This window comes from Cyanistes caeruleus, chromosome 2 (assembly GCF_971803275.1).
Source record: "Cyanistes caeruleus chromosome 2, bCyaCae1.hap1.1, whole genome shotgun sequence".
Classification (NCBI taxonomy): Eukaryota; Metazoa; Chordata; class Aves; order Passeriformes; family Paridae; genus Cyanistes; species Cyanistes caeruleus.
This window is the reverse complement of record NC_141702.1, coordinates 66,719,686-66,747,226: the sequence shown is the minus strand read 5'-3', so window position 1 is coordinate 66,747,226 and position 27,541 is coordinate 66,719,686. Positions and strand designations below refer to the sequence as shown.

Genomic DNA, 27,541 nt, shown 5'->3' with positions numbered 1-27,541 from the left:
TACACCTAACACACTAATACTTGACTTGTGGTATTTATAAATAAATGACATCAACAAATTCAGAGATCTTACAGCAACTGTTGAAATGGCTTCATACCACCAAGAAGACTCTTAAGCACAGTAAGGCAAAAAGCATTTCAGTCCTTTCTCTAAATCCAAACAACATACAAAGAAACCACCATGACAGGTAAGTATTGCTCACATTTAGTTCAGGTATCCTACTCTTTATCACAATCTTCTAAGATTGTGGATTACAAAACTAATCTTCCTTTAATGAGGTTTATCAAAAATATCACTTCAATATTTTAAAATAGATTTGAAAAAAAAACAAATACCTGTAGTTCCGTGATGTACTTGATTTAATTTAAATAATAGTGTTTCATGTTTCTACTTGAAAAATAAATGATAAATGGCTTGGCAAATCTTTTAAGATTCAGTCAGAGCAATCACCTATGCATGAATGACATCCTTTGAATTCAAATTTGGTCTCCTGTGAGCTCTGCCAGGGTTATGGAAGGAATGCAGTGGACACAAAAGCTGCCACAGAGCATCTTTAGGTATAGGGCAGAAAACACACATGAAACAGAGAGGAAAAGCAATGGCAGCACTTGCCTAGTTTAAATTAGTAATCTTAGGAGTATTCCCTGCCGTCATCCATCTGAGACAATTTCCATTTGTGTGTTCCTATATTACATTTGCAGTTATGAACAACTGGAATAGCAAATTCAAAGGGAAGAACTTGTTTCATCTTAGTCTGACACTCAAAGGAATGCAAAATTGTTACAGTTTCATATATTTACTGTAAATCAATATCACACCAAAATACAACAGAATTTAGTGCTCTGCTCTGAACTACCCAAGAAAGAGAGAAAAGAAGTTTGTAATTGTGTAAGAACCAAAAGTTGCACCACCTTAGTTTGGACATGTTGCAGTCTATAATCAAAATGGCATAATTTTGGTAATTACTTTGGAACAAAGGTTGGGACAGCCATAATGATGCTCCCTGGTGACACAAAGCTGAAAGAACTGTCATCAGAGATGGATTACAACTTGATCTATGGAGAACTGTGGCAATGCTGAGGATTAGAATAACAGAAATGAGATGCAACTCAAACGACAAACTTCACACTGAGAAACCCTCCCTAACAGGATATGAGCTTTCCACCTGGGAACAATGGATTGATCAACAAGTCCATATCTAGATGAATGTTAAAAAAGGCAAATGGAAACATAGTGTGCCTCAGCAAAGTTACGTCCAGTGGAAAGAGGAACAAGTAATACCACTTAAGTTTTGCGTGAGGTTATATTTAAAGTACTGTCTAATATTTTTGTCCATTCTTCCAGAAAGTAATTCACCCTGTAATGGGTACAAGAGGTGTTACCAGCACCACCAGAGGAAAGGAGGAAGTCCTGACAGAAATTAAAAGTGTTGTTTTGGGTTTTTTTTTATGAGAGAGGCTTTTACAGGCTCATAGAAACAAGAGTTATTTAAATGACAAAAAAAACTATGGCACAAAAACAAAGATAAATAAAGATGCCAGAGCAAAAAGTTTCAGTTGCATATGAGGGGAATTTTCTAAACATCAGAGCAGTGCTGTTTGGTAACAAGTTTTCAGTAAGAATGCAGAAGTAAACAAATCTACCCAATTTTAAAATAGTTATTAAATTCATTATGGGAGATAATTGCTTTTAGTAGTAGTGAATTGGATTGTAGGGTCTTACCCTCCTGTATTCCTAGCTTTGATTTCTGTATTACATCCCTCATATCTCTAGCTCTATTCAAAAGAAAGATTAGAATAGCATTCTACAATTTCATCCTTGCAGTTTGGCAGTTGAACAACCTACCTGATACTATTAGTTATTTTTTTACCCAGTAAGCTGATTTCCACAAAAACATCCTCAAACAGAGCATTTAGGAACAAGCCTATAAGCTTTATTTCATAGAATGTGCCAAGTTGGAAGGGACCCATCAGGATCATTGAGTCCAACTCTTGGCCCTGCACAGCACCATCCCCAAGAGTCACACCCTGTGCCTAAGAGTGTTGTCTGAAAGCTTCTTGAACAGTGTCAGGCTTGGTGCTGTTATCTCTTCTCTGGGGAGCCTGTTCCAGTGCCCAAAAACCCTCAGGGTGAAGAACCTTTTCCTGATACCTTAAACTTAAGCTCCCCAACTCAGCCTCAGGCCATTGCCTTGGGGCACCACAGAAGAAAGATCTGTCTGTCCCTCCTTTTCCCCTCAAAAGGAAGTTGTAGACTTCAATGAGGTCTCCCCTTAGTCTCCTCCACGCTGAAGAGACCAAGTGACCTCAGCCACTCCTACCATGTGACTTCCCCTCAAGGCCCTTGGCTATCTGCATTACCCTCCTCTGGATGCTCTCTAATAGCTTAATATCTTCATATAATGTGCTGATTTGTTTATGGATCAAGAGTATTAGAAAAAAACCACAAGGGCAGAGATTTCAGCTGTGGAGCTATACCCACCCCATCCAACTCCCTCCATAATCTCATGCTGCTGTTCAGGTAACACCAGGAGTTAAAAGACCTGCCTCAAAAAACTTCACCACCATTACTGTTGCCACTAGTGTTGACAGCTAGTCAACAATCTAGTTGACAGCTAGAAACAATCTGTTTCACCTAAACAGATAGAGCAGGGACTCAACGCAAGACAATCACACACACAGAAATTCAGTCCTTCGCCTTACAGCTCAATCAACACGGAGGCATCAGTTGGTACAAAATGCATCAAATAGTCACATCTGCCTCAGAGCTACAGACATTAATCTCCATTTCAATAAAACCTACTTCAGGTACTTACAAAGTATCTATCACCAAGTTTTTCTCTTTAACTTGTGCTTTCCCCTTCATTATTTTCAATCTGTAAATAATGTATGGTGATCAGCAATTAAGAGAAAAAAAGAAAAAAGAAAAAAGACAAAAGACAAAAGTCACTTGTACCAAGAAAACATTACAAGCTTGCAGACTTCTGATGAACAGTGGCTTCCATACTTGCTGATGGCCACCATCCCCGCCAGAGGGGTGGAAAGTCTCTTCAAACACAGCACCTTGTTTGTGCCATTGAAAATACCAATCAAATCTGGCATTGCTTCAGCATTAGATTTTTCTTTTACTTATTTCTAACTTTTTTCTCTTGACAACACAAGAACTAACAAACAGAAAAAAACAACCCTCATGTTTCCATCAAATTATGCCACACCAGCTTGAAGCTTCAGTTGAATTTTAAAATTCAAGTGTAGGAAGACAAAGTCAACAACTTCTGAACAAGGCAGGTATGCTGATATGTGCTATTAAAAGCTGCTTACTTCGGTCCAATTCAGGCAATGCCAAAAGGGTAGGTTTGATTATGTTCAGAGACCTTCCAGTAATTACAGATCTAGAATCAACACTGTGTGGCTTACTATTCAAAAACAAACAGCTTAGCCCATATGCTTATCGAAAGGGAAAATAAAGGTAAGTTATTTAAAACAGCGTACTAAATATATCCAGTAGCAGAGGTATATATAGAATGTGGGTTGTCTCCCCTAACCCAAGCCTCTAATCCTGTTTTCCTCCACTGAACTGTTGCCACAAAAATTCCTAAAATGTCAACAGCCCTACCATACAGGAAAAAAACTGAAACAAAACATCTTGACCACAGTATTGCAAAAGCTTTTGGTGTCTGGGTAGATGCAGAAGACAGAACACACTTTTCACTCTTAGCTTTATGCTACAAATGTTTCCATAAAACATTTGATGCACGTATTTTCAATGCTTTCATATAATGCATTAAAAAAAATCTGACATCTGCAAAGTTCAAAAGACAAAGACAGCCTTCCAAGGGAACTTGGCAGTACTCAAATCAAGAAGTTTGCTGTAATCAGGTTTCACCAACCTAAAAAGCATCTCCAAAATTCAAATTCAGCTTATCATCTCCAGCTTTTGTAAATGCCATTTTCAAGCTCTGCAAAATAGGCTCGGTCATTCAATGCAACAGATTTCTTGAATCTTAAATCCCCAGTTTTATTATCATGACAAAAAAACCACCCAAAAAACCTAGCAAACATTTACTTTTGCATTCAGGTGTTAACACAATTTGAAGCAACGTGATGAAATCAGCTAGGACACATGAGATCTGGTATCATAATCAAGGCCAATCTCTTGCCTTTTGATAGGCAGGAGATTATTTGTTTAGAAAATTCACTAGTGCAAGCTCCCCATCTGCATCTAAATCCAAACTTAAATGTAAGTAAATACAGTTTACATATTCTATATTTAACCAGCACATGGTTTATTGCACATCTCTCAAAGTGACCCAGCGAGTCTTCTCCGTTGCTTGCTAGTTTGCCACTGGTAACTCCTTGACTTAGGGTAGGAAGGAAGACAACATGCCTGGTGTGTTTCAGGACTGGTGCAAGCATCCAGGTGTTGCATGACACAGCATCCTCTTCGGCCCCCACACCCCAAGGACCTTGTCAAGAGCTTCTAAACTCACTGCAATATACAACAACTTACTGTCACACACCCCAAAAAAAGCTGATGTACAGCTCTGTGGTACTGGTCCAAATGCACTTGGTGCCATTGTGAGAGGCACTGGCTGGCTGTCCAGACTCTCAGTCAGAGCCCAGAACAGACTGGAAACCTCGCAGAAGAGGCACAAGCTGTTTTGGAGAGAGGCCAGGATCCTGCATGTAGCTTAGGTCTACTGTTGGCAAGACTGAACACCTTCTGGTCAATAACCCACAAAGCATGGGGGATGCACAAACTTGTGCATTTCCTCCCACATTCTTCAAGACATTTTCTATGTTCATAGTAGCATTCAACAGTGGAAGAACTACACACAGCCTACAATGGCATCTCCTGCCATTCTGCAATGGTCAGAAAGAATGATTCAGCACCCACCCAACAAGTATTACTCAGCTAATATAACTCAAATATAACTCAATATTTAAACAGACAATACCGATTACACTATTCCTAAGCAAATTGTTGGCACTACCAGAAAAATCATAGCTCTGACAGGCAACCTCAGCCCAATACACACCACAGGTATACTCCGAGGGAAGTTGGCTTTCCTGCACACCCATCATTCTTCCAGCTCTACCGGAGATGTTCACCAGCCACCATGACCAAGACATGGCCCACAATCACCAAAAGACATGGCACAGCACGTCCAAAACACTATTCTGCTCTGTTTATTCTGGTTTTAAAACATTTGTAATTTTTTACAGCTGTTCAGTATTACTAGAAGCTTTACTACAAAAATCTGTATTACATTATTGATATCATTTCACAAAACTAAAGAGCTTTCTAATTTGTCAAAGATGTACCTAGCCCAGGAGCTATCCAACTTCCAGAATGTCAGAAGGAAACAAGTGCATGCTAAAACCCAAAACCAGACACATTTCCCCAAGTCACTACAGCTTCAGAACACTGAAGTAAGAGAAAACAAAGAATCTGAACTAAAATATTAATAAAACTAAAATGCTGTAATTTCTGGAAAAGCCTTCAAAGCTTTATCTTGCTGCTGCCAACCTTGTCTTTTCCTTTTCTTCAACTTCGCTTCAGCGTAACTTTTACCACTACACCTGCCATTATAACATTTTTTAATATTTTTCACAGAAAACTAGAAGTAGACAATAGTCAGGTTGGCTTTTTTTTCCCTATGACTAGAATTCAGAGAAAAACACTTATTTTCTTTCTTCAGAGAAACACTTTCTGTATTCATACAATAAATATAAATTTCCTATGAGGCATAATACTAAAAGCATATTACTAGTTTTGAGTCTTTTGTGATTGGGTTTTTTCCTCTTTTCCTAAACTGTCGAATGTTGCAAATCTGATGTTATTGCAAGCACAAACAATGATGCTAATTAAAAGTAAGTTTACCTTAAGTATTCATTTTGTCCCAAACTACCATAATTATGATCTCAGAAGCCTCATTTAGGACGCTGTCAATTGAAATACACTTTCAATTAAGTTTACTCATACATCATAATGGTCACAGAAGTCATTACTAAACCCCAATGCCTATTTCTTACATATCACTTGAAAGACTTCTTACCAACAACCAAGTTGACACTACTTGTCCATCTATGGGGGAACTTAAATGTCTTAGGTCAGACAAACTGTCCTTAAAACTACACTCTGTGATGAGGTCCACTGTTCCAACCACAGGGTGCCCCACAAGCAGGTGAGGTGAAGGATTCAGGGCAGCAAGGCTGGGGACAGACTTTGCCTACCACCTTCCCAGCAAGGAAAGACTTCCCAGGAGCAAGATGTCAGTGACGGAGCAGACAGATTCTGGCTCCATGTTAGTGTCCCCATGAAAAACCAATGTAAAACATAACTTCGTATGCTCGGCAACAGCAACACCCAAGTTTCTAAAAACAGCGAACAAGTTGCAATTGTCTCGCCCTTGAAAATTACCAGGTTTTATGCAGAAAACAACACACCATATGGTGCCTAGGAAGAGTAAAGCCTACTCTCTCAGTAAACCAGGACTTTGTAACATGAACCCAGAAACAAGTTACCTCTTAGGAAATCAAAACAACACACATTTTTCCCCCCCGAGTGAAAAATTATATTCATACTACCTAGAAAGTACAAGTGTTACACCCTTTCTAAAATACAGTCCATTTTAAACCGTAACAAACAGGAAATAAAGACTCTTTTGGATTGGAGCAAACAAAGCATTAAGGTTTATTTTTATGGAGTTCAAAAATAAGATACTCTATCCCATGTCATCTGGAGCAAAATACACAATAGCAACAGAGACAAAATGCTTCTGTTCTCAGTAGTAACTGAGGGATATTTTACTACACAAAAACCTAGAGCCACTTCAAGAGTCACTGGAGTTAGATTTTATGGCAATATTGAATTTACATTCACTAGAACATAGTTTGTCAAAAGTTTCTAGTGTCTAACAAATTTTCTTCACTACAACAAACTGTGTGTGTTTCAGTGAGATACAGAATATTTGGCACACCACAATGCACACAAAGAGCTGCATGAATGCACACCTTCATACTAACCACTCTTCATACCACTTTAATTTTTTTCTGTTAGTGTAACTGACCTAATTTTAACCACCATTTGCTATCTTATTTTATATCTGTCACATGCCGATTCAGCTCCAGTCCCACCTGAAATATGACACACGCTATTTTCTCTCTAATGAGGGGGCCCCACACAGAAGCCCACCGAACAGAAATATTTTTATTAGGTACCTGCCACCTATTTCTAGATGGTATTCCTCAAAATCCAGGTGAATCAGGCATAGGGCCATTTGGCCAACATGCACTCACCAAGTAGGTTCAGATATGCTGTCTGCATTAATACTGGACCTACAAACCCTATTCAAAAAACACTGACTTCTACAGAACATGGTAAGAAATGTTTAAAGCAGAAAGGTAAGCAAAAATGGGATGAAGTTACTCTTAAAATCAACATACTGCTACTTTTTTTTTCTTTTTGAGAAATCCATAATCCTACAGATCCCCTAGAAAAGCTTACTTACATATATGAAAGTACCCCAAAATATATAATTCTAGCCTGAAACCAAATACCAGAGGAGCTGAGGCGGGTGCTGCTGCCTTTGAGCGATGCTGTTTTTCAGAGCGCAGCTGTTCCCTCTCTTGGTTCTGTTTGTACATTAGCTGGCAGCTACAGGCAGCTGCATTTTTGAGAGAGAGAGAAGGATTTTGATGAGAGTCCAACAGTAAGCAGTAGTTATTTGTTCTCTTTAGATCATGGGGTTTTCTTAACTGTTAGTAGTCACTGTCAACGACGTGATGACAATTTCAATATATTTCAAAATTAACAGACCATATTGATATTTACTTTCAGAGAGACGGATTCAAATGAAGATCCAAGATTCAAATTATTTCTTTAACAGAACAGCAAAAGAGATATTCAAAAATTCCTACAATTTCAAACATTCCTCCTTGGAGATTTAAACTCCTAACTTTTTGGAATACCATTTGATTCACAGTTGTTTCTCTAGATTATTGTTCATGTGGTGCAGGGAGTAGCACACTGACAGAAATAAGCTTAAAACTCCAGTAATTTCTCATTCTTCCCTACAGCTATAAAAAGGTACATACTTTGTAAATTCTTGTCTATCTAAAACCTTGTCTATCTAAAACTTTGTATTTAATGAAGTTTATTTTGTATTTAATTTTATTTTGTGTTTAATAACTATGAACATTATCTCAAGACCCTTTCCTCTTTCTGGTCTCAAACATTCTTTTTAGAATATTGATGCTAGGCTTTTAACATTAGTTCTGATAAGCATTGCTTCTACAATATTGATCTGATTATTTAGATTTTCAACTTCAAACTTCTCCTTCCAGCTTGTAAGGAAATTACAATCCAAATATGGTACAACTAATTAAAAAAAGAAAATCTCCTACATGTAAGAACAAGAAGTCCCATCAACATTTTTTGAAATCTTAAAACTAAGTCACAGTGTAAGGTACTGTTATGTGTATTAAGTACACCAATTTTTAATTTGCAGAACAACTTCAGAAGAAGTTCTTCATCCTACTGCTTATGCTCCTGCCTTCCCAAGAAAAGGTAGAATAGAAAAGCAAGCACAGTGGGTAAGGGAATGCTCATCGTGAGTGCATCATAAAGTTGCCATCCCAAAGTACTGAGAAACTACTCTTACCCATAGGTTACTTGAGGAAAATTTCCTATCATTTGCAAAAGTTTGTATAGATCCACAGGGCAACAAAGCACAGCCTTGTAAAAATGGCATACAAGTCTACAATATAAAGCAGGATTTAATATTCACATTACAGTATCAATGTTTATCTTTATTCCCAACTCTCTTATTGCCACTGTTTATTTTTAGAGCAGAGAATCATCAGCTTTAAATGGCTGCTGGGCAGAGGGGCAGTAGCATGGTTCCCCTTCCTTCTCAAAAAGACCCTCTTGACCTGGCTTGTGTTGGCAGACTGGGTGCTACCACCCACTAATTGTGAGTTTCCTTTTAAAGGAAAGTTACACAGGCCCCTTATCTGAGAATTGCTACCCTCTTATTTAATCTACTAGATTAAAATTTTACTAGACAGGTACCCTTCTGCTAAGGTCACAAGACATCTTTCAAGTATTCAATCCTTTTTGTTTTCCTTTGTTTCCTGGTTTTGGGCTGTTGATTTTTTTTTTAGAATTCCTTCATCTCTTATCCAGTGGTGATTCAGCAGCAGACTCCATGTTAAAGGGTAAGAAGTTGGTTAGCTGGTTTGTCCTTTTTCTGCTGCACAGTTTTTTCAGGGGTTCAGGCAGTCAGTAGGCAACGCAGTGGGGAGAGGCACAGAAAGTAGAGAGCTAGGTCTTTACCTTTTAAAAGTATTTGGTATATGTTTACATGGAGACTACCACAAGTAAGACTTTTATAATCTATTTAGATACTTGAGGAAAAGAGTAGGGGGCAAAATTAAGAAAAATCAATTAAGTACAATTATATACCTCAATTCTATGTCTTAAATTATTCAATTGAATTATTTGTCAACTCGCTTCATCACTGCCTCCATTGAAGTTCTGCAAAGATAACAGAGCCTGCCCTGATAGTTTCAGTCTTGACTCTTTAAAGATTTCCTTTAAAACTTCCTCAGAATCAATTTTCCAGTTGACAAGATCTAGTTAACAAACACAGTTACAGGGGACTGTAGGAAAAGGAATGTATTCAAATTGCTCTTCCTTCACTCCAGCAAACAGAAGTGCTGCAAAAACCAAGAAAATTTCCTTTAGATAGGAATGCTCACCAGTGCCAAATATGAATGTCATTTGAGCGAAGGAAAAAATCTCACTATATTGCTGCTTATCTTAGTAAATAAATTAACACAACAGCTCTCAATTCACATGTAATTTTAAGCTCAGTTTGCACTACTTTTTTAAAAGTTAAGCTCTAATTGAAAAAATTTCTTTGTTTTCTTTTGTCTCCTTAAGCTTCAGGACTTCCATCCTTGGCACAGCCATCTGAATTAGATCCAACTTGCCAGAGGTATCAATTTCATTGAAACAAATCTGCTTCAACATTTTTCACTTGAAAGAACTAGACCATGCCTTTGCAAGATAAAATCACATTGCAGTAAGAAGGAAAAAAAACCCCAACAAACAAGCAGGCTAGATTCTATCTTTCACTAGGAGACTAAGGCATCATATCTTTTGAAGTTAATGCATCCTAGAGGCACAATGGATTTACTGTACTACTTCCCTGTTCTAAGGAACTGCTCTCCTACTGATCCAAGAGGGAAAACATACCACAAAGGGGAAAAAAGCAATTGTGCTAAAAGTGGTAAATGATAACCAGCACTGCTAAGGAGCAGTCCCTTCCCAGCACAACCATATGCATTCTCTCTAGGACCAGCTATCCATCCTTTTTCTCCCTCACACTCAGATATCATCCAAGACCCTTTTTGGAAAAAACTTATTTCTGCAGAACACATACAGAAGCTAATAAAACACTGTTTCTAAATGTTTTCAGCTACAGTATGTTAGAAGCACACATTATCCTGATTCCTAGGCTCAGGTCCAACAGGATATTTAATTGTGCATAAAGCAAACTCATGTTTTTATACTGAAGTCACTACTTATTTTTCTCCTCAGCCACTCGCTGTATCCTTCCTTGAGAACGACACAACACAAGACAACAGATAGATTTCACACAGGCACTAAAATAAACCTATACAAAGGACACCATGATCAAGAAAAGTTTGCAGCAGCATATTCCATCTTCTAGCTTATTACTTAGGAAGTAAGATTCATAGTGTCTGAAGTTATACAGTTAACAGCCAAGTAGTTTATCTTTCCTTTTGCAACACGAAACTTCTGTTCTTGCATGTTAATTAATCAGTTCCTAGAAAATAATTTTCCAGAGTCCTGGAAAAAAATTCAAGTCTTACAAGTTCATAAATTACAAGATTCATAAATGTGACATGCAATTTTGACATATCAATCTCCTTCACACTGAGACTGATACTAGGTCCCAACCTCTGTTCCTAGAACTGCCACTAATCAGCAACATGTCTATGATGTCCATCACATTTTTCCACACTTTACACTAGAGCTGACTTTTCATTTAAGCTCTCCACTACCTCCACACTAAAACACATGCAGGAAAAATTTCACTATTCACGAAACAAATCTAGCTTGCTTTCCTCCTAAGAACAACAATACAGCACTACAGACTGATCTCCAAATAAAGCAAACAGAAGATAGAGTTACATAAATAAAATAATATTATATAATGAAATGCAAATTCTAAGAAATTTCAAAATATGCCAGTATAATAACCCTACTTTGGTTGCACACTATTATTTCTAGTAAAAGAAAATAAATATCAGGCTCTACTGAGCCATAACTCTTAGTAGGATCCTAACTTTTGTGTCACAGACAAAGTTGGTAAGAGTTACGTAAGAACCATCAATGCAAACTCTAACTTTCATGGCCAACTACAAACTTTCCCAATTCTAAACTATTTTTCTTCCCAGGATTTTTAAGGCAGTAAAGCAATTCTTTTTCTTTCTCGGAGAAACTGCAGTGCATACAAGAGAACACAAAAGAACATTCCACGAATTAGTACTTTGTTTAAACTGTTTTTTGTGGTTTTTTAATAAGTGGAGTTTGAACACATTAGGGCTACCATCACTTTGTTCTAAGTGTCCATAAACACAGAGAAGGAAGGAAGGTGAAAGAATGCTTACTATTCTCCTCTTCCTTGTTCTTGCCTCCCACCTCCTTTCCCAGCTGAGCATTCGCCAGGCCATAGCTATGAAGGGCACAGTAAACTTGGTCCTATGCAACAGGGCCAAATGCAACATACAGGTTTGCAATAAGAAATCCCGCTGCTCGTGTGGCATCAGGAACTAAAGGTCCCCCATTCTGCAATCCATGAACCCTTCACTGGCCACTAAAGCAAGTAAAAGAGTCATTGAAAATAGAAGAGATGCCTCACCAGACCCAGCGCAGTCTGAGGAGTGCAAACAGGCTAGAACAGAAGTCAAGAATGGGTATTTGGAGAAAGTATAAACCATACTTATGATGTTATTTATAGAGCATGAGTAAGGAAATATTTTTAACCAGGGCCATATTACATATTATATTTAGCTGAATAGCTAAACCTAGCATTTTTATCTCAGACTTAGCTATATATTTAATGAGTGTGGGTTTCTTATTTTCTTTCATGTTGACCATATTCACAAAGGAATTGCCTGAGACCACCACATTTATTTCTCACAACAAATGGATTTCAGGCTTGGATGTGGATCCAGAGTCGTCTGTATGAAAATTTTCTGTTTTCAGGCTTTGCGAGCCAAAACAATCATGTTGCAAGAGCATCAGCCATCCAACTGATCTGCCTTCAGTTTCATAATCATTTTGTGCTCGTGGCATGGTGATGATTCTGTTAGAGTGCAAGAACAGGTTCTCTTGTCATTCTTCTCATACAATGCAAGCATTACCCCCAAACAAAGTAAAAATGTGGAAGCAAAGTTTCAGTTAAAAATAACCAGAGAGCTTAACAGATGGATAAAATTTGCCTGAGCAAATCAACTCCCTTGAATTATGAGCTCCTTTGTATTAAAAATATTTTTGTCTTGAGACTAAGTAAGTTAAGGAAACATTTCTGAAGCTGACTATACAGCTTTTAAGCTATGATGGCTATATAAAGCAGCTGTTTTAACATCTACTCATGCCACAAATACAACTTTTCCCACTCACAGTAGAGACTTTAGTGAGCAAATTCCACAAACGTGTTGAAGACAGCTGCAGAAAGGAGCAAGAATTACTTTTCAATAGGAATAGGTTCCTTAATATGCTGCTTAGCATTTGTCTGCTCCCCCAGTACTATTCCTGTCTCTCACAAGCTCATTTTAAGCAGAATATATTAAAAGGTATGCTTTTCTAGCTTAAATCAGGAAAGCTTTGCCCAGCAACCTCTGCTTCTCTCACCCCACTTTTTCTTTTCCCAGCTATCACTCCCTCCCACACGCTTCCCTGTCATTTTGAGAGTCTCAAGCCCAATACACAGTTCTGCAGTAGCAGGCTTCCCTAGCGAGGGAATCAGGGTGAGAAAAGACTCTAAAAAGCTGCTCCTCAAAGACAGGGAAACACGAGTTTCTATGCCTGGGCTGGATGGAGGCTCGGCTGGGGAAAAGCTGCACACAGTTTGGTAGACACTTCCCTGAACTACACCTTGTGCCTCAGAAGTCCCCTCAGAAAAACAACTTCATTATTTTCAGGAACACTGTGCAGATAAAAAGCTCACATACTGAACAAACTCAAACCACCCCAGCCAGGTGGCAAGTGCTGAAGTAAGGGCAATTAGAAGAGTTTCCATGTTGCTGAGCATCAGTTGTGTTGGATATGGTGCACAGGTTTCTGGGAAAATCCCTGTCCTTCCAAGAGTGCAGAGAATCAAAACCCTGTTCCTCATACTGCTATTAATCAGGCAAAAGACACCAAATGCACATCACTTCTCTGTGCCCTTTAAATGAATTAAAAGTGTTAATAATTATCTTCCTCTTTGACATGCTAGATGAAAACTGAGGCCTGAAGATAAAAAAACTGGAGAGAGTTGTACTCTCCAGTCAGTAGTGACTGAGTGAAGAGGAAGCAGGGACACTGAGCAGCTTTTTTTACAGATGATGGAAACATTTCTTTGTTTAGGACACTTGAGCAGAAATTTCAGGCTTACCCTTTATTTCTTTTCTGTAAATAATAAGTTTATCATTGATATAATAGCTCCAAACAAACAAGCTTAACCATGCAGCAGGGTAGTACAAAGAAATTCAGCATACAGGCACAGCTCTTATCTTGGGGACAATTGGATCCATCCTTCCCACTTCCAAGCTTTGCAACCCTCACTAACATCTTTCTGAAACTCAAGTCCTTCTTGCACTAAGTGTGAGTAGCACATACACCACCACTACAGCCACAGCACATTTAGAAAGGGAAAATGTGCATCAGCCCACTGGGACCCTCACCAGGTACCTTACCATTGGATCCTCCACTGGTGCTACACACTCTCACACTGGCCTGACATGCAGCATCCTTGAGCCAGCGGAGCGAAGAGGGGAGTGGCAGTATCACAACCACCTAAATGAACTTATTGCACACAGCTAACTGAACACCTCAGCACAGTAATAATAAAATCCAGTTACTGCCAGCCTCAGCTGTTTTTGAGCTGGGGTCAGAAGGTGAAAGGTACTATATGCTATTTAAAAGTCTTTCAGCTTCTAAAATTCATAATCAAAGAGTTGCAGAGGAAAAAGAACTGAAGCTGTCAGCTGTTTCCATGTAACATAGTGCAAAAACAGACAACTGCTGAGCTATAAAAAAATCAAAGAGCTTTGCCAAAATTTGCTTCATTGATTAGATGAGACAAGTATCAGATTCAAAACTAGACAGGGGAAAATGCAACAGGCCTAATGAAGTAAGGCTGTTCATCAGAAGATTAAGTAACTCATGCTGAATTTCACTGACTCCACAGAAAAATATTATTGAATGGATGATATTGAGTGATAATTTTGCTCATTAATAGTGAGGCAAGGTAGAGAGCTCAGTTAGAGAATGAAACATTTTCTATTTCAGTTTTCATTTAATCACACTTCTGAAAATCTCTACTTCACAAAAACAATCCTCCCCCCACAAAATGCCCCAAAACAAATCAATGCTCCCTCACAGAAAACCCCCACAAAACCTCAGATAAACAGTTGGTAGGGTTTAGACTCTGCTATTTTGTTATTCACCCTAATTTACTTATTGTGCTATCTCCCAACAGGCAACACAAAAGAAATCTGCACATTTGTATGGGGAGTTCTGCTAGGAAAAGAACAATCAGCTGCAGACATGAAAGGAACTGAGAAGTCAGCAATTTCACAGCCTTTGCCTTACAATATCTGCTTCAACATTTCAGATCATATCTAAGCTGGTGTCGTGCACCATTTCCATGGAACTGCAAGAGTTAGGGAGAAACAAACATGGCACCAAATCCACCCATCAAGCAGGGATAGATATCCCCATGGTGATATTTTTCCAGTGTCCTACGTAGTCATTATTTTATGCATCCTAAGCACTCAGCTTCCAATGACCCACCAACATGAAGTGATGACCTTTCTATTTAAGAATCTTGCTCGTGTAACTTCCCAGCTCCTCTCTCCCCTCCCCATCCTTCTCCCCTTTCTCTCTGGAAGCCTACCACTGGTCATCAACGAGTGTTTCTGAGAATAAGTACCACAACAACTCAGATCCTTCCCACCAAACTTCAAGCAATGTGCTTAAGTCAGGGGTTCTGCCATCACAGACACATAAGAAGCCTGAGTTAGTCTTTGGAGATACCACTGTCTCCCCGCTGATTTCAGATGGAACCTCTGAAACAAGGAGCAAAGGTCTTACAAGACAAGCCATGCACAGTTTAAATCTTGTGTAACTTTTTCTATTCAAGACACCTGTCTGTCCCCTGCTCCCTCTATAGTTCTCTCCTATTTCACTACTCTTCTAGGCACTGTATTACCCAATCTGAATGCAATTTCTACCTGTAATCTCATCAAACTTGTACAGAGGAGGTCTAACAACATTGCCCCTCCAAGATCTTTCTGTGCATTTCACAGTACCTCAGCAGCCTTTTTCTTTACCTTTTAAGAATGCAAAAGCATGGGCTGCTTATGGGACACTTCTTCTCAGATCCCATTTTTTTCTGATTTTCAATGCAGAGATTCAGGGAGCTCTTTAGATGTAGGCCAGCAAAAGAGGCAAGAGTATTTGCTTTATGATGCAAGCCACTGAAGAAAGAAAACGTGGTTGAAGGAAATAGAACCACCAACAATTCATGATTGGGAAATCACCATCTGCTAAACATGGTTTGGTGTTATAGAGAAACAGAATAACAAAAGGACTGGGAAACTATCTGCAAATATAAAGAGAGCAGAAAAAAAAAAGAGGTTCTTAGAAGGTAGTAAGAGAACAAAAAAATAAGACTGAACAAAAAGACAGCATTAAGTATGGCCAATATTGATACAATTTGCTCCTAATTGCCATGAGATAAACAGAAGTATAAACATCAATTAATTACTCTAAATATTCACAAAATTACTGCACCTTCTGAAATCCAACACAAAACTTGTATATTGTGAGATAATTCTCAAGGTCTTTCTGAAACAATGTCATAAGGCTTCCCATGCCCCAATCCGTTCAGGACTCATGCCCTGACACAAGACAAGACACTGCCATGAAGGAAAAGCGTAAAGCTTCATAATCTGGATAGAATAAAAAAAACCCCAGAACATTCAGACAAACAATGAAAGATCTAATCTGCACAAGAATTCCCAAAACTTAGGGTATTTTACAAGGTAAAAAGACACATAACTGGAATTTGGATTTCAAAAGCAAGCTTTAAAATCTGGGCTAAAACACCATGTAAAGATCTTTGGAGGAAACTTCGATTTTCTCAAAGAAATCTGCCATTACATTCAAAGGCCATGAAATGACACAAGCCTCACAATAGTCTCCAGCAGTAATTAAGCAAAAGCTAAGAAACATTCACTTATTCTAACTTTGTTGTATGTATTTCAGAAGCATCTATTACTAAACTATGAGAAGAGTTGTAAGGAGCAAGTCACCTCCCAGAAATACAGGACATTCCACATCAAGGGGAAAAAAAAGAAAAAGGAAAAAAAAAAAAAGTGGAAATAATAAATCAAATCTCCTTAACTAGCAACTGTTAATCCACGCACCAGCATCACATCTCCCAGAATTGTCACTTGCTAGCAGTTAGTAACTCTGTAAGAGTACAATGTTATGCTGGCATCCTCTCTTTGTGGCTGCTACATTAAACTGAACCATTCACTTGATCAGCAGAGGTTTTTAAAATAAACACTCTCAGGGGTGCTGAAACATACTATTTACTTATGGCAGAGATGTACTGCTTCTTCACTCAAATAGGCACAGGCACTATGAACTCCATCCCAGTCTCCTGATGAATTCTACTCCAAATCATTAAGTATGATAAGTAGCAAGCCTTGGCAAGCTTCCAAATGTCTATTTCTAAAGCATTAGTACTCAAAAACCGTAACACAAACCTTATCACTGTGCTTCCATGCTTACAAACAAAGCCAAACATCCATTTTCAACACAACAGGGTCTGCTTCCCTCAGTGCAGCTCTAAAGAGCAAGAGAGTAAAATAAATCTCAGTCAAATAATTGCTCTCCACTTCCTATCCATCCCTCCAGTCTCCAAACATCCTCTAACCCAGATTCTAAAACAAAGAAAAACAAATGCCTCATTATATAAACACAAGTTATGTTTGAAAATCTACTTGCCTGCTCACCAGTAAGGATGAGGAAACATTTCTTGGTGGAAAAAAAAAGTAAAAAATCATGTCATCACTTTCCACAGCTTTCACTTGAAAATAGAAAAAAAAACCACACAAAAAACCCCAAGACATAAGCTAAACCTTGAGGAGCTACTGCTGTACCAGTTAGACTAGGTCTTGCAGGCAAGCACCTCTGCTGCCCAGGGAAAGGCAGTGGCAGCCGATCCCAGCTCGGTGTTCCCTTCTAAGTTAATATCAACAGGCTACAGACAACTGACATCTCCAAAAAGGGATGATCCTACTTGTATCGTGTCTATAATCAACTGTAATGGCCTGGAAATGGCTCTCTCCCCTCACTGATGAGACAGGAAAAGCAGACAAATAGCTGAGAGGGCCATAAATCTTATAGCAAGATTCAAATAACTTAATTCTTGCCAATTTCAAAAGGATTCTTGTCTTCCCTGCCTCCATGGTATGAATGATCAGCACCTAGACCCTTGAAAGCCCTAGCTCCAAAACTTACAGGTCAAAAAAACACCCAAAAACACAGCATAGAAGGGGACAGGATTACCTCCCCCTACCCCCCAGTTCTTCATGAGAGAGAATCCAAATAGAAACATTCTCAAAAGTTATTTGCCTCATACAACAATGCAGTAGCTGATTTTTGTGTGTTTCATACACACTCACATGAGCCCTCAGAGTGGCTACTGACCCCCTTGGCTGTACCTGTAACAGAGGAAACACAGGGCTTTCTTTCACACCACTGCTATTTAAAACAGAACTCACAGGGGGTCAAGCAGCAGGTGCAAAGTCACAACTTCAAAAAAAGCCCTACAACAGACTCATTTGTCCAGTCCAAGATGAAAACAAGCTCTTACATCTTACCTGAAAACCTGTCTTTGCAGAGAGGGACCACTATGAAAACAAAACATCCAGCTCTTCTTGAACAGGTTACAGAAGCCAGAAACTAATGATGTGCAAGTACTTGCACATGAAACTAAGAAAACAACCCAGAAAGTCTCAAAATGCATGTCCAAAAACATGTGGCAATTATCATACAAAATACACTCAAGCAATTTCAGTAATCCCAGATTTTTGCTAGACACGAAAGACAGCACTTTTTATTAACATACTAATTTAAATGATGGGAGAGAAAGGACCAATTACCATCTGGAAATGAGGTAAAAAAGTGGTAAAAAAGGGATACCTGCTCAACCATTTTACAGAATGTTCCCACCAAAAAATCATGCAAAATCAAATTCCCTCTGTTATACCTTCATCATATGTTCTACAAATTTTGCTAAGAGAGCCCCATGCTTAAATAACAAATCAAGAACTTACTGTCACTGGTGATTTTGACACGCGCTACTGATTCCAAAACAGTTTTTATCAGGAATCAGTGCAGTAGAGCTAGCACAGATGTTCATCAATCACAGACTTTTCATTAAGGAGAAGGGGAGGAAAAATTAGACAGCCTTTATTTTCCCCACAGAGCATGAAGTGTTGTAGCTTCTGTAGGAGTTACTTTTGCTACAGAGTCTCTCTCCCTTGAATGTTTATCCGTCTTTGTAAAATCCCAACAAAAGCAACCTTCCTTCTCCCTAATTTTGTATGAAAATATGAGAATCACTGCAACAAACACTTTTTTTCTCATAACAATCAATTCCTTTTGGCTGACTGCTCTCCAGTAGAGAACAAAGTGCTTGCCACTCAGGATGAACAAGGCTTCAAGAAACTGCAATTTCACAAATCAAGTCTAAGCAGCACCATGGGAAACAAGAAATAAATGATTTGGTAACTTCTGTGGACATAAAGTCTTCCAGATGAGCACACATCTGAAAATTGAAGCCCTTTGATGACAGTCTGGAAACTAAGTACAATAACTCCTGAATTAAAACTGAGTAGAGGCTGTGATAGCCAACAGTGGTGACACCCTTGAAAGTAAAGCAGCTGGACCACTGACTTTGTCTCAGTCTACGCAGAAGCTCCTTTCTAACACTCTTTGCCTTATCTCTTTGACACAGCCAAAACCTGTCCACAACAAAAGGGTTTATCAAAAGCATCTTTTTCCTCTCCGTATTTCTGTGGCTATGACCACCACAATATCTCAGAGTATTCTATCACACGTTAATCTTCAAAATGTCATTTGAACAAAATGGGGTTAGAGAGAATTAATACATTTTTTGTTCAATGTCACATGAAGTCTCTCAGGGCAGGGAACTGAAGCTTCTCTCATCTCCTCAGGCATCCCATTTATTTATTTATTCATCCTAGGTGAAACATCCCATTTAACCAACAGTCTTGTTCTCTCACAGGTGTACACACCACACTGCCATATAACATGAAAGTAGACCAAATAAATTAATTTTTGAAAAAGCTGTAGTAATATTCCTTCTCATTAGGGACTTAATTAATCCTTTAAATCCCTTGTCAAATGACAGTGGACAATATGAAAAAGAAACATGTACACAGACACCTTAAAGCAATTCCTGATCCCCAGACTGGAGTCTGATTTTGAAAGCAGAATATACATTTCTGAATAAATGCCATCCGATTTTCCACATATATTTAGAATATCATCACAACACATTCACACAAGCATTTTTTGCTATGACTTCACTGTACAGAGTGTTTTAGCCAGCCAGCACAATGTAGTCCAGAGACCACTTAATCTTTTTGAAAGGAAAAGGCTTGAATTAGGTGCATTCTGGTTATCCACAGAGTATTTCCTGACATCACCTTGTGTTAGGTAAAGCTTTGTTAATCTTCCCATCAGACAAGCTGTGGAGTGATGAGCAGTCTTTTAACAAAAGCTACTTGGAGATGAGGCTCCTCTTTTGTTTTCCAAAGAAGCTCATTTAAAACTTAAGAGCTTAGTAACCTAAATGGAAGTCCAAACACACTTTATCTAAAAGATAATATGTATGGCTTTCACAACAGCAAAATGAGGAAGTTCAAAGAGGACAGAAAAGCTAATTAAGAAAGATATAGCTACAGACTCGTGATTTAGGCTCAGACCATCTCTTTTCAAGGCTTTTAGGAAGCATCTTCTAAACTGACCTTTCAGTTCCCTACAATGTTAATGGATTTTGAAGTGTAATTAATTCCACTTGTATTGTAACGAAATAATCCTCTGAGAAGTCAGACCAAAATCAAAATGCTTTAGAGTACAGAAGAGCTCTGTCTTTTGAGAACAATAAGAAAAAATATTTGTCAATAAGACCATAACCCAGGCCTTTTTAAAAGCTTAGGCATCTCAGAAATGGTTATTTCATCACCAGTCAGTCTCACCTACAGACCTGACTGTGTGTTTCTTGAGTATGTTTCTCCTACTCACACACCTAAAGGGCCTTCAAAACTCTAAGGGATTCCTGATCCATGCATGTGCACAACAAAACTGGATCAGACAACCCTTTTTGGCCATGTAAAGGCAGCATGCTGTCTACATGAAAAAATCAAGTATGGTTGGTGCTTCTAGTTTTTAGAAAAGCTTGCCCTGAAGAATTCTGCACTTTATATAAAGTCTATATGTAAATGCGGTATTACCAGAATAAAAACCCCAACCAATCCCCCCAAAAAACCCTAAAAACCCTACTGTTGTTCCTCCCTTCTACAGCTGATAAAAAATTTGCATACAAAACACTGACATTTACTTCAACTGTTTTATTTGGATAGTTGGGGTTTTTTTTGTCACTCTCTTAATAGGTTAACAGGAAAAAGTCAGATGGGTCAGGGGAAAAAGGAAACCAAACCAAACCAACAAAAAAATCCAACAGCAACACCCTACCAAAATAAAGCCAATTCATACTACCTAGATTTAAATAAAAATTCCACTTGCTGTTTAGTTTTAAATATTTTGAAGGTCTTTGTAACAACCTCCCCAAATACTCAGATTTCTTTCTGCTTCTCTTTTGGTTATATTCCTTGATGTGCCCAAAATAAACACAACCGTTGCTCTGACAACTTTAAAGCTACCAAGCACATCTTGGCCAAAATACCTGAGAACTTCCAGTGTCATGAAGAGGGAGAGCAACATAGCAATTGTTTGAGGAACACAAGTGGGCACTTAAAGCTCTTGTCTTGAGTCTAGGAAACCACAGGACAGGCAACTTTCACACACAATCAAACCAGTGTACTTGTACAGGTTCCTGGCAAGTACAACAGGGGCAATGTTTTAATTGACATGAACAAGTTTGCACAGCAAATGCTGATGATACAAAGGTTTTATGTTTTTATGAGCCATTAGAGGGTTGCTGTCAGCCCTTGGAAATTATCACTTCTGTAATTTGAAGCATGTATATATCACAAGTCAAAGCAGGGAAAAATAAAGCAATGAAAAACCACTGCAGTTATAGGGGAATGGAGTCCCTAGTGCATTCCCCAAAAGCCACTGGGCTAAGATTTACAATTTGTGTCTTACTCATCTAAGGGAAGACTCTTCTCACTTCCTTTCACTGCTGGAGTTGGTTTTCAATTAGTGAGCCAGGATTACCTTGGCAGAATCAACAAGCAAGACCTCATTTGTCCAAATCCCAATACTGCAGTTCATTACTGGAAAGCCTGGCAGTTTTTAAAGCTTCCTGTTTTTTTGGAGCTCATAGATGGTCCAGGACTGGTATGAGCCCCAATATAGCAAATTTAAGCCTACTGGCAACAGAGGCACTTGTAAGTATCTTCCACAGGTCCTTCAGAAATAACCCACATATATCCATGACCTCCCTTTCATGCTGAAAAACAGGGCTCTATATCCCTCCCAATGGGATGACTACAGTGTGAAACTTGAGCCAAGTCACTCACTGCGAGCCACATCCAGAAGAGACAGCAGAAACCATCAGCTTTCCACAGACCTTCTGTACCCTGATTTAGTGTGAGCTTGAAGTCAGGACAGGATAAATAACGAAACACAGCCTCATAGCTACTACTCTATCTGCTCTCATTTGACTGGGACGACTCCGGTACAAAAGAGAAGAGACGGCAATGTGAAGTGGAAATACTGAATACAGCTATTGTCTACCCTACAAACTGCCATAATGTTTTCCAAGATTCTCTCCAATCAGTATGGCAACATAACAAAAAGAGGCATAAATGGACAAGACACCAGAGAAGCTGGTCTGGGAGAGAAAAAAAAAAAAAATTCCTAATAGTCTGAATATTCTGAAAACACATTCATATTCCTCACCTCCAAAGGAAAGTTAATAGAACGAGCAAATGTTCACACTTCATTCCTTTGAAAATAAATGTATACCTCCTCCACAACATATCATGCAGGCCTAATAAAAAAACGAAAATTTTTCAAAACAAGTGTTTTCACACTGTCTTGATTTTCTTTTATGCACCCACCTGCCTGATGCACGTGTGCTTTCTGTCCAGAACACTACTGAAGTTTTGGGTTGTTGCTCAAGAACTTCCTTTCAGATTCTGAGGTAAAAAAAATCCTAGCAGTCCCCCCACAATAACATAACTAAACATGAACAATGCACTGAAACTTGCAAATGCAAACAAAAACTCTCAAGTCAGACAAGATGACCCTTCCCACACTATGGAGGGTACAAAATAGAGAAATCAATATTCCCTTTAGGCTGCTCCTTGGTTTCTGTAGATTGAAATACAATGAGGGCAACTGCAAAATTCTCACATTGCAAACACGCTTTACAAACTAACTGCTCATTTTTGTTTGGAGATGTAAATTTTAACACCATAAATTATGGGTTGGAAGGACTACAAGGAAAGAATTGCTTGTACACTGAATCTGTGGCTTCAGGGGGGGAAGTTTGTTGTTTTGTTTTTTTTTAATGTCATGAAACTTCCAGCTGTTGTATAAACCACACATTTACATGTATGGCTTTGGTAGTTAGCAGGACAGGATGCCTGATACCTATTACTCCAAGCAGCTCTGTTAGCTCCCTGGAAGACAACAAGCCTTTTAGTTACAAAAAAAAATTGTTCCTAATTGGAATGCTTTCCCAGCTGGATTCCTCAAAGAGTATGCATGACTCTGAAAAATTAAAAAATAAAATATTCAGCTAAGTCACCTACATGGATCAACTTTGACAACCCAAATGAAACTGCAGACCAAGGAAGTATAAAGTAACTTCACAAAGCTGCACACAAGCAGACACCTTAGCACCTAAAGCATATCCCACTCGTCTGTGGAGGCAGCAGCACCACTTGCTTAGTGGGTACCAGGACTCCAGCCTGCCATGAGGACTTTGCTTCCCTCTCAGCCACTAGCCTGGTACAGGATGCTAGCCAAGTCTGTATCTTCTTAACATCCCAGGTCACTCAGGCACAGAAAGGAAATTCCTACACTAATTAACATAACAAGTGCAGAAGTTCAGGAGCAGAGATTAATAGATCTGTCTGCTTTCTCCTGTGAGAATCCTACACTTCAAAAGAACCCCAAAACATTTTCAATAAGACTGCACTCCATCCCCAGAGGCTCATCACGTTCAGGCACACACAACAAAGGCTTTTCTGCACTTGCTGAGCACCTCACAAAAATTAGCATGACCCATTCTCCAAGATGCAGTGGTTTCCAAGACTTTCATCTGCAGGCCTCAGAAGATTTTCCAGCAGACATGCAACTACTGGCTAGAGTGGTTAGGGTAGTAGATCCTAGCTTTATTTCCCCCATCCCTCAAAGCAATCAAAAGGCCACAAAGTAAGAAGCTGATTAACCCTGCATTTCTTGCAGTCTATTTTCACCCAAGCTAAGCAACATCCCTGAAGAAGACGAAAATTTTATAAATGACACAAATTTTCCTCTGAAAACCAGAGATTGTGTTTAATCTCACTAAAATACCAATCAAATGCAAACAAAATCTTCTACCAGCATGAGGTGTGCCTCTTTAGTCCAGAAAAGAGAAGATGACTGAGAGGGGATCTCATTAATGCATATAAATACCTCAAAGGTGCCAAGAGGATGGTGCCAGACTCTTTTCCATGGTGCCCTGGAAGGACACCACTGACAGGACGAGGAACAATGGCAATAAACTAAAGCACAAGAAGTGGCAGAGCACAGGAACAGGCTGCCCAGAAACACTGTGGAGTCTCCTTGTCTGGAGACATTCAAAACCCACTCGGATACGTTCCTGTGTTGATCTGCTCTAGGTGACCTGCCTTGGGATGGGGGGGTAGACTAGAAGATCTCCAGAGATGCCTTCCAACCCTAGCAATTCTGTGATTCTATGGCAGAGAATTTGTCAGTTTCCTCTTCAGCAGAGGAATTTCTTTCTAATTGTAATATCAAAGGAAAAAAAAAAGTCATTAAAACTCGAGCCAAAATTGCTGTTGTTCATGAAGTAATATCCAAAGCATTTCTTCTTCTCCTGCTTTCACTTGAATTTTCACTGACTTTTTACATCACAAACACAGAATAACATTATCTGGAAGTGATTTTGTTCTCTTGGTCCCATTTATTTCCCCAACAAAACAGGGACAAAGTGACTTGGGCTGCTCAGAGGCTTGTCCAGCTGAGTCTGAATATCTGCAAGGACATCCCAACCTTCCTGGGTTGACTCTCCCAACATCTGACTCCCCCAATGAAATTTTTTTCCTGGTATCTCATTGGAATTTCCCTTGTTGCAACTTGTGTTTGCTGTCTCTTGTCTTACTGCCTCTCCATTCTCTCTCACTAGTTAACTGAAGATGTGCAATAGTTTTCCCATAAGGAAAAGCAACACACACACACACGGCTGTATTCTCAAAATGTTCATAAAATACAGACACATAGAAAAGGATCTGCAGCTTATTTTCCTGAAATACATGAACTGTATTTTTGTTTGTAACCTAAATTGTCTCTTACAGCTTGTACTTGTACCACCAAAGAGTTACCTTTGCAGGCAAGTGAAGCAAAGCAGCTAACGCAGTAAAAACCCACACCATGAATTATTCTGTGGTGATCCTCCTATACTGAGAAACACTTGGTTTTTGTTCCATATTTCGTATCATAGAATCACAGAATGGAACTTTAGGTCTTTAAGGTCTCTTCCAATCTAAGCCAATCTCCCCGCAATGGGCAGGGAACACCTTCCATTAGACTAGGTTGATCAGAACCCCATCTTGCCTGGCCTTGAACAAAAAACAATACCAAGGCATCCACAGCTTCTCTGGGCAGCCTGTTCTGGTACCTCACCACTCTCATGGTGAAGAATTTCTTCTTAACAGCTAAAAGACATCTGCCCTCTTTCAGTTTAAAGTCATTCCCCCTTGTCCTACCACAACCTGAATTAGTCCTGCCAGTTTCAGACACTTACTCGACCCCACGATAAACTCTTTTTCACACAACTTCTCTGCTGAGCAGAGAACCAACGCTTGGCGATGTGGACACTGGCTACAGAATAAAAACACGTGAAAACTTGTGGTCAGCATGAGGATGAGAACTACAGGCCACAGCTTGGGGCTTACATCCACTCCACCGGGGCACCTCCTTCAGGGTAACGCAAGCAATCAGGCTGGCAAAGCACCAGTGAGCTCGAGTGTTTGAGCACTACTGCACTGACCCTACGAAGCACACCCTTCTCTCCAGACTCCAGCCTCCTGCACGAGGATGGATGCTTGGTTCACGAAGTGCATCTGGGCGTTCTGGCTTGGTCATTTGCGGTTTTTTGGGTTTTTTTGAACAACGGCATCTTCTGCTGTGGGCCATCCGTACCCGCACAGCACTGTGCGGGGAGGCGCTGACAGCTCAGGGCGGCTGCGCCCGAGCTCCCCCGGAGCGCGACCCCCGGGGCAGCGAGCGCTGCCGCCCGCTCCGCTCCTCCTCGGACGGACCGGCGGCCAGAGGAGCCGGCACACCGCGCTCTGCTACCGTCACCGGGCACACGAACAGCCACCCTCGGGCGCAGAGGGGTCTCGGGGCTGAGAAAGTCTCGAAGGAACTCCGCTTTCGGCAGCATGAACTTGTGGCGGGGCGCGCCCCCACACTCGGCTCTCGGGGCGCCGCCGGCCGGTCCCACTCCGGTGTCAGCGCTCAGGGCGCCGCGTCCCGCCCGCCCACCCCGCCCGGCACCCCGGCCTCCGGCCGCCCCAGCCCCGCGGCCGTGTCCCCGGTGCGGGGGGAGGCCCCAGCCCAGCCGCCACGGGGGGTGAGGGAGAGCCGCAACAAGTCCCCGCCGCCGCCGGCCGCCCTTACCCAGACAGTGCCGCAGGGCCAGCAGAAAGTGCGGGGGGCCCCCGTTGAGCTGGTAGAAGAGAGAGCCCAAACAGAAGAGCAGCAGGGTGGCCATGCAGAAGACGTAGTCGCGCAGCGAGAGGAAGGGCAGCAGCGAGAGGGGCCGCCGCCTCATCAAGCCCCCGCCCTGGCCCGGGCCCTCTCCCGCGGCTGCCGGGGGCCGGGGCGCCGGGCATTCCCCGCCGCTGTGCTGCTGCTTCTTCTTCATCCTCCCCTTCGCCGCCGCCGGCTCACGCAGCCCGCCGGGGGAAGCGCATCCTCCATCCGCCTGCCCTGTCCGCGGCCGGGAAAGTTCCCGGGAGCTCAGGGGATCCGTCCCGTCCCCATCGCCGGCTGCCCCCGGCTCCGCGGCAGGCGAGAGTCCCCAGCGCTCCTGAGGCGGCGGCGGCGGCGGCTGCTGCTACGGAGCGCCGCTAAGGGGAGGGGAAGGAGGTGGTCACCATCCCGCTCCCTGGGGCTCCTCTTCTTCTTTTTTTCCTCCTCCTCCTCCGCCGCCGCCGCTCTCGATCCCTCTCTCCGCTCGGCCTCTCGCCCCGGTGTCAAGTTACAGCCAGCGCTCTGCCGCCGGCCGCCTGCAACTCGCGGCCGACTTATTCGCGCCGCCCGGCCCCGCCGCCCCTCGCCCGGCCCGGCCCCGGGCCCGCCCACCCCGGCCTCCGGGCCCGCCATGCGCCCGCCGCCTCCGCGCCAGCGACCCCTGCGGGCGCCGCCGCCGCCCGGGCCCGCCGGCACAGCGCACCTGCCCCGGCCCGGCGGGCTCCCGCATCGCGGCTGCGGAGCAGAGTCTGAGGCGGGGTTAAGGTCCGCTGCTCTTATAGTCGTGTAACATCGTTCGTGGGGAGCGAAAGGCACCGCTCTTCTCCTTGCAGCTTTGCTGGGGTGGTTAAAGCAGGACTGCTGCCTACGGGGGACGAGGCTTTAGACAAGTACAGAAATTACAAAGTTAAAATTGCACACGCAACCTTAATTTGACCTTTTGTACATGTGGCTCATATGAGTCTCTAATTACTCGATCATGTTATTTTTCCTAGACAGCCACTTCCAACCATGTGACTGG

General features: G+C 41.0%; 1 protein-coding gene across 3 annotated transcripts in view; it reads right to left on the bottom strand.

The window, feature by feature from the left end:
- UST (uronyl 2-sulfotransferase) overlaps nucleotides 1-27,089 on the bottom strand; it is a 158,606-nt gene extending 131,517 nt beyond the window's left edge. The window contains exons 1-2 of one of the 3 annotated variants that reach the window (XM_086877630.1): nucleotides 27,010-27,089; nucleotides 26,446-26,878 (exon numbers count right to left, since the gene is read on the bottom strand). In XM_086877630.1, coding sequence (XP_086733756.1) covers nucleotides 26,446-26,692 — 247 coding nt within the window. In that variant the 5' untranslated portion in view covers nucleotides 26,693-26,878; nucleotides 27,010-27,089. Of the gene's footprint in view, nucleotides 1-26,445; nucleotides 26,879-27,009 lie in introns of those variants that run through there. The other 2 variants (XM_086877631.1, XM_086877632.1) reach the window with 2 other exon arrangements.
- Between the last annotated feature and the right edge of the window lie 452 nt (nucleotides 27,090-27,541).